The 8,352-nt window shown below is 35.7% G+C and overlaps 1 protein-coding gene across 1 annotated transcript in view; it reads left to right on the top strand.

The window, feature by feature from the left end:
* Window positions 1-471: 471 nt before the first annotated feature.
* numbl (NUMB like endocytic adaptor protein) overlaps window positions 472-8,352 on the top strand; it is a 29,890-nt gene continuing 22,009 nt past the window's right edge. The window contains 1 exon segment of the mRNA XM_051129547.1: window positions 472-878. Coding sequence (XP_050985504.1) covers window positions 838-878 — 41 coding nt within the window. The 5' untranslated portion in view covers window positions 472-837.

The following is an 8,352-nucleotide window of genomic DNA, read 5'->3' as shown; positions in this document are numbered from 1 at the left end:
AGTGAACTAATCTTTTAAAGAAATGTCTTTTGAAAAGTATAATAGCATATATAACAAACAAAACGGATGAAAAATGAAAAATGCATAGAAAAGGCAGCATGTCTTTAAAATGTGGAAGACGTTTTGTTATGTAAGTAGAATCTTAAGCAATATCTAGCACACTGAGGTCATTCTTCATAACTATAGTATTAATAGGCTTATAGGAAGTGTGCTGTGACTGTGCACATCCTGTGCTCTGTTCGCAGCAACTGACATGTCAGAATAGCAAAACCATGTCTAATTTGCATTAGCCATTTCATAAGTATATTTGACGAGCAGAGCTGGAAGAACATAGCAAGTACAAACACAACAACACAGACAACTGGCACTGCAGATGGGCGACTGAAAGTGTGTCATCACCATCTCCAGTCTAATCACCTCCGCCCGCGCTCCTCCTCTGTTTCTCTCTCCCCTCCCCTCCCTGTCTCTCTGTCTTTCGCTCTCCATCCTCCCCTCGCCGTCTATGTTGTGGAAAGACAAAAAGTTGATTTGTTCCTCAGAGGCTGCAGCTCAGCACATCCAGCCAAATTCGCATGTCTCCGTGCGTCAGCGCATGTTTCCGTGGGCGAGGACACATATGGTGATGAGACTGAGCACATGTGTTATTGTCGCCTCCTCCAAGTTAATCTCTGAAGAGGAGGTGTGGTTGCCTCCTCCTCCTTTTGGATCCCAAAACTGAATATTCAACAGCGTTTTGCCTCAAGCTTTTCATCGAACGTCAGTTTTGACAGTGAAACATCCTCGGGTGCTTCGATTTTGATACTTTACCTGGCTTTGGTCTTCTGACATCTCTCTAAAATGAGTTTCAGCAGTGATATGGATGAGACAGAAGATGGGAGGTGAGTTTTTTCTATTTAAAAATGAAGGATGAGGCTCAGTGGGAAAGGGTTGTGGATGTTTTGCTTTGTATTTGTTTTATAAAAAAACACATGGGCCCTAAAACCAGTGCATGCCTCAGATTAGTAACCAAGCTTATTCTTAAGGCTCGTGTTTGGCTAATACTCTTACAGGAAGTAGCTGCATGAGCCTCCATATGGCTCAGATTAATAGATAAATTGATATACCAAATGAACAGATTAGCTGATACTTATCTGTCTTTCTATTATTAGATTTATTTGTTGTTGCTGTCTGCGGTTATCAAATGCAATGTACGCTGGTTATGATGATCAGAAAACAAATTAATGTCTGATTATGTCTGATGTTCCTCCTCTCCTGGAAGGGCATCATTATAGCGCAGTGGACTGAGAGGACTCTCATGTCTCTACCTATCAGTTTCTTCTACTAGTGGCCTTAAAGGGCCACAGTTACACACATGATATGCAGAAAGAGAAATAGGTCACTTACATTGTGTATGAGGAGGTTTGTTTTTTTTTTTTACTAAAAAAACACGTTTTCCCCCTAAGCTCATAAAACGAAAAAAATAAATGAAAGTGTATTACAATAAGACTTGTTTTTTAGAGAATATATCTTAAATTTCTCTGAGCAACATTTGTGTCAAAATGATCTCACTTCCAAAAACGTTCCAATACAAATAACATCCTTAAAACAGGATGTAATTACTCTAGAAAAAATAAATGCAGAAGCAAAAGTAAATAAGGTATGTTTATAGAAAATATATCTTGAATTGTTTATGTCTAGGTCTATTTATTAACATTTTATTAACATCTATTAAAGAACATTCTAAGAAAACCTAAGAATTGGGTAAGGAAAATAAATACAATTCAAGATATATTCTCTTATTATCTTGATTTATTGATATATTTATTAGAAAAACGCCAATTTTTGTTTGACTTTGATGTTCCTCTAGGACCGACAGAAGATGATGATCCAGGAACATCCTACTTGATGCAGCACATTCATGACTTTGCCAAGTAGGGCATGTTCCTGGATCAGCATCTGTTGTTGGTCCTGGAACACTGTTCATGTCAACAAGCGTAGTTGTAACTGGATTCCTAACCTTAACTCATTAACTGACCTTAAATTGTAAGGAAATAATAGGTTGATAAGCATGTTGTTTTGCTCCCAACCTCCGCCCTAATCCTAACCCTACAGTCTGATTGGTTGATAGGGATGTTGTTTTGGGTCCAACAATGTAGTTGATCCAGGAAAACATACCAGTTGCCAAATCACAGAGAGCGACATCCATGAGTGTTTTGTTCGGGGGGAAAAAAATGTATTAACTGATGAGTCAACCATTGTGACTCATCACTAGTCCAAGTCGTGATGAATCAGCTAGAGCTGATAACTGATGCTCCATGCCAGTCTGTAATTGTTATTTAATATGGAAAATCAATAAGTTACAATTTTTTCAGCCCTCATGTCAGTACAGTATAGACTTAAATCGTTGAATCTCCTGGATGTCAATCTGCTAGCTGTTTGTTGGATTATCTCTGGGAAACTGTACTTGGTTGCCATTTTGTTGAAAAAGGACCCTCAGGGCTATTTTTTCAATGTCCTGCCCTTCACCCAAAATAAACAAAATCAATAATTCAAGACTCGTGAGCTGAAAGACCTTCACCATTCTTTCCTTGCGGTACTGTCCTGTCTGCACATTCAATAAAACCTTTTGTGTGCCATTTATGTGGATTGTAAAATATTTTTCTTGTTGCAACATAATGTGACAACTAAGTGCGCCATTCACTGGTCTGTTTCCAGTAACATGCAAACACTGTGGCTCTGTTTGAATGATCTGGCATGCCAACTTCTGGCTTCTGATGTTAAGCTATGACTTTTTGGCTGACAGATGGCTGAATCCTTGGGAAATGTTCTTTTTACAATTTCTGCAAATCACACACTGCAAATTTTAACAGCATAGACTCGCAAATACGTGCCTATATATGCATTTCTGTGAAGCTGAAAAAAACATTCCTATATGGACAAATCAAAATGAACACTAGAGGAAGTAAAACTCAGACAACTTTTATTCCTTTTCACACAAAGTATGATTTACAGGTACAGAGTTTAGATTAATAAAGCCTAATTTCTACACAGTTACTTGCAGAATATTATGTTTTGACAATTTTAACATCCTGTGCGATTTGAAAATTGATACTTTTAAATGTTGTCATCACATATACAGCTTCATATGCATGATTTTTCGAATTCAGTTTGCACGGTACCTCACGCCATACGCCGTTGTACTGTGATGAAGTGATAAAGAGCTCTGGTACGAACCCTGTGAAAATCTGCACAACAAAGTTAAAATATCATGGCTGCATCAACAATTGCGTTTTTATTATATCGCTTTTGCATTTGCTAACACTATCGTTTAGGTTTAGGGTTGGGTTTGGTGTGGTGTAGGGGATCTTTCCAACACAATAGAGCATTGACCTTTAGCGACACTCCTCGGATTTTTGAATTCTGAACAGCTGCAATACGTACCTCAAGCAGCGCAATAAAAACGCAGCAATTACAGTGTTGCAGAAAAGTATATAGACGCACAGATTTTCATGACCCTGGGATGAATTAAAAAAGGTGTCATGAACTGAGAAATCAAAATTCCATTGTACTATAAAAACATCCTAGAAACAGCTTTTATTGAAGCCAGTCTGTCAGAATGACAGGTTGTGGAATGTGCCACTTTATGATGTAATAGTGTGGCTAAACACCACCTCCGCAGAAGATCAACACCTGCATCTACATCACTGCCTGTTTAGCCCTGCCCCACCAATTTGCACATGTAATGTAAAAGAACGACAGGCAAGCACATGTTTAAGTAGAAACCAAATGATAAAGATGGTTCTGAAGACAAGAAGATGCTGTGCAGTGCCAAGTTGTAGAAAAACAGTCTTTGCAATGGCTTCCTTCTGATCCCATCATTAGAAAAGAGTGGACAAACTTTATTTTTAAAGAAGTTCCAGACCGTGTCAGTAAGAATTTGGTCGTTTGTTCACTTCATTTTAATACGTATTTGCTTTCAAACAAGGCACAATTCGACGCAGGATTTTCAGAAAGATTGAAACTAAAAGACAATGCTGTGCCAATTATATTAGATCTGACAGTAATGTCACAATGCACCAGTGCAAGTAACTGTTTTTATTATGTGCTCACTATTGCTTTGTCTGTTATTACAGATTGTTTGCTACCTGATCTCATGACGAAAATGTGGGATCTTTTCTTCGCAAGACGCAAAATACGTACCAATAAGTACGTATCATTAGTTTCCTATAGAAATGAACACTAGAGGTGGTAAAACAGTGAGTAATTGTTATCGTTTTCGTGCAGTTATGATTACAGCTCCCTATGTTTCACTTTCCGGATGTCACACTTGCTCGGTAGCTCAGCCGGCATGGAAGTGGACTTAGGATGTGGAATCCTTGGGTACAAATCCTGTGAAAAACTTTATGATGAAAGTGCTTAAAGTTGAGAGATCTAAAAACAAGCTAAAGCGATGTGCTTGTGATTACAATTTTACGTCACATTCGCTTTTGTTTATACTGTCGGGTAGGTTTAGGTGTAGTGCAGATGGTACGTTATTTTAAAACGTCAAGAAGTTATAGCACCAAAGTTAACGTGAACATATCATATGTATGTTCAACTGTTCTGGGGAAAAAAACAAACTATTACTAAAAAAGTGCTACTTACATTTCACATCGAATATGTCACAAAACGTAAATGGTGTTATGTATTTCACGTCTTGCGAAAAAGTTCACACAGGTACATTTTCATCATGAGATCAGGTTGATTGTTTGATATGTACTGCATATTTATGCGTTTTTCATATCACAGCAACATTCATCTATGAAGGATGTAGGCTGTCATACATGAACAACTATTAGCCAATCATAGCAGTGGGCGTTTACTTCCGAGTCTGTGCTCCACTACGGCTAAACTGAGCGTTCCAGTGAGGGGGGTCAAAACAGAGCAGAAAGTAGCCTATTACTTCTAAATTATTATTTTTAGTTCAGTTTTGTTGCGAACCCTGAAGTATAGATGAATGCATACCCTTAAGTGTACTTAATTTGATAGTGTGCACATACATGGACAATAGTAAGTTTCATCTTTGTTCATTGTCTGTGCAGTTTTTCTCCAGATGTTATAAGTGAAAAACTTTTATACTTGCAAAAATCCTTAACCACAAGCGCTCATCAAAGTGTCCGTTTACTGTAGTTGCATCTCCAGTGGTTTAACGATGGATGATTATTGTTGTTCCATCTCTTCAGTTCACTTCCGACTCGACAACGACCTTGTGGACCAACCGTTTAGTGCAAAAAATAAATAAAACAGGACTGTTTAATCAAAAAACAATCGAAACCAAAATTCAGAACCTCTACCTGACATAATTTTCCCATGTCGTTATTTTGTTTTTTGTAATCCTGTTAATACTGTCCCATTAAAAACGGATGTGGATGACCATTACGTTTGCGTTTTTTGTAGAGTCTCGCACGTGAGTGGTGCTTTTAAGACGTCGACAGAATTTTAACTTTTATGCGCAGCGCCACTCATCAATATCAGTTCCAAGACAGTGGACCAATCAGAAGAACACGGAGGCGGAGCAAGCATTGCAAGTATTACAGTCGCTGGTTGGCATATAAACTTGGAGTAGACATTCTGGGCTGTGCTTTTTTAAAAAAAAAAACCATTTATGAGCAATGCGTCTGAGAGAAGACAAGATCACTGAGAGGAAGATCTCATGCAAAAGCGATCAGGATTCATGATTCACATCTATAACTATGAGGGGAAGAAGAAGAAGAAACGAATCGTTAAAAATAATCATTCATTAATTGTAATTGAGGTAAAAAGTTAAGTTATTCAAGATTTTTAATTTAGGTCATAATGTTAAGCCCTTAACAAAATAAATACACAAATAAAATGTACAAATTCAACCTGAATGCACACTACACACACTGAAAGCATAACATATTATACACATAAAAACTAAAGTATGTTTTGGGCTTTACTCCAACTCTGTCGCTGTCATCTGCAATGACCACATATTAAAATTCAGTCAAAAACCATTGGTCCACGCCCTGCAGTTTTTTTTTAATCATTACACTCATTGTACAAATGTTGCAATATGGAAGAAATGATCTGTTTCTACTTCAGAAATGTCTTTTCTTAACCACGTATTGCTAATAAGCAAGCTATCCCTAAAATATACACCACACCAAGGGAAGTATCCTTTAGAAATATCTTTGCCAGATAATTATGCCTCTGAAGTTGAGCTTGTGGCAGGTTGAAAGAAAAATTGGTTTGGGAAAAGCCACAGAAGCCCTTGTTGGTTAGGCAGAGTGTCAGTCGAGCACTGAAGCCTCATCCTGCTGATGGCAGTCTCTGATTCAGCTGTCTCACTGCATTAGATCCCTCGGCAGTCTAACTCTTTAAAGCAACATGCGCACTGAAATATATTTTATAGGAGGATTGCTTTACTAGGACATTAGTTTGGTTTGCCTACTGAAAACATTCTGCAGTTTATGTCAGTGAATTCTGATCGAAAACACCTACGACTATTGAATCGATAGTGTGTACTATGAACCAGAATGACCCACATATTCACACTGGCTGTGAGTGTGAAATGGTCACTGTGTCACTGTCTTTCGGTATTGACGATATTAGCAAAGGCTGGTTTCTCTTAGGGTAAACATTTGGCCTGACCCCTTTTCCTATGTCAACTGCAAACACGATTATTCACGTCTGTATTTGACGTATGTGGGTGTGTGCGGGTGTCGTGTTTATGTGTGTGAGTGTAACCTCAATCTGAACAGGTGTGATATGGCGCAGCTTCTTTAGACATGCTGCGGCAGATGGCCCGGAGAAACAAGTCGCCTTTGCTCCCTGGGTCAGATGATGTTTGCAAACGGGGTCTGTGAGGTACTGAATCTGGGTCATGGGCGGGTGGATCTGTATCTGTCCTCCACAAATGTGTGTATGACCAGACTGGATATTTATTTTGATTAACTATTTGGTGAAATAGGACACAGTAACTTTCAAGGCAGCATTTATTTGACTAAAATACAGTAAAAATAGTAATACTGTGAAATGTTATTGTAATTTAAAATAAATGTTTTTTATTTGAATATACTTTTAAAATGTAATTTATTCCTGTGATGCAAAGCTGAATTTTCAGCAGCCAGAGCTCCAGTCTCCAGTGTCACATGATTCTTCAGAAATCATTAGAGAAAATACTGATTTGGTGCTTTAATACAAAACATTTTGTATTATCATGTTTAAACCAGCTATGCTGCTTAATATTTTTGTAGAAACTGTATTTTTTTTATTTTATTTTATTTTGGTTTTTTGATGAATAGAAAATTTATTTGAAATAAGTCTTTACTGCAGTTATGATCAATTTAATTGATCAAAACTCCTTGTAGAGTATAAGTATTAATTTAAAAAATGTAAAACTTTATTTAAACTGTAGTAACCACTGAATTTAGAGATGCATATTGTATTATTATTATTATTATTATTTATTTTATTTTATTTTTTTGTTAATTTATTGGTTGGTATTAGATATTTAATTATTCGCTCTTATTTCTAGTAATTTTACATTATATTACCTCAGCTGTCTTTTAACTTTGAAAACACTAATAATTTATTTGTAGCATTTAAAATTATAGTTTATTTTAGTGTTTTATTGTTATTTTATTTAGACAAAATAGTATAGAATTTAGTATTGCTTTTTTCTTCTGCTAAAATCAAAATACAATATTTAGAGGAATATCTAAGCTTCTGTTTTCCATACAATGAATGCATATTGTAAATTTTATTTTATTTAAGTTTCTTTGAATAGAAAATTTATTTGAAATAAGTCTTTACTGCAGTTATGATCAGTTTAATTGATCAAAACTCCTTGCGGAGTATACGTATTAATTTAAAAAAAATTAAAAAATATTTAAATTGTAGTAAACATTGAATTTTGAGATGCAAAATTGTATTTTTTTGTTAATTTATTGATTGGTGTTAGATATTTAATTGTTCATTCTTATTTCTAGTAATTTTACATTTATATTGCTTCAGCTGTCTTTTAACTTTGAAAACACTAATAATTTATTTGTAGCATTAAAATTATTGTTTTTTTTTTGTGTGTGTATTATTGTTATTTTATTTAGACAAAATAGTATAGAATTTAGTATTGCTTTTTTCTTCTGCTGAATACAAAATACAATATTCTGAGGAATATCTAGGCTTCTGTTTTCCATACAATGAATGCATATTGTGATTAGCAAAAAAAAAAAAAAAAAAAAAAAAAAAAAAAAAACATCATAAAATTGTCCTTTATGAAACTTGATCGCATTCATTTTCATTGAGCAGCATGAATATTCTTCAGAATTTCTTTTATGTTACAAATCTGAAAGGACAAGAAGGCGAGTA

This window comes from Labeo rohita, chromosome 15, assembly GCF_022985175.1.
Source record: "Labeo rohita strain BAU-BD-2019 chromosome 15, IGBB_LRoh.1.0, whole genome shotgun sequence".
Classification (NCBI taxonomy): domain Eukaryota; kingdom Metazoa; phylum Chordata; class Actinopteri; order Cypriniformes; family Cyprinidae; genus Labeo; species Labeo rohita.
This window is presented reverse-complemented; position numbering and strand designations above follow the sequence as displayed.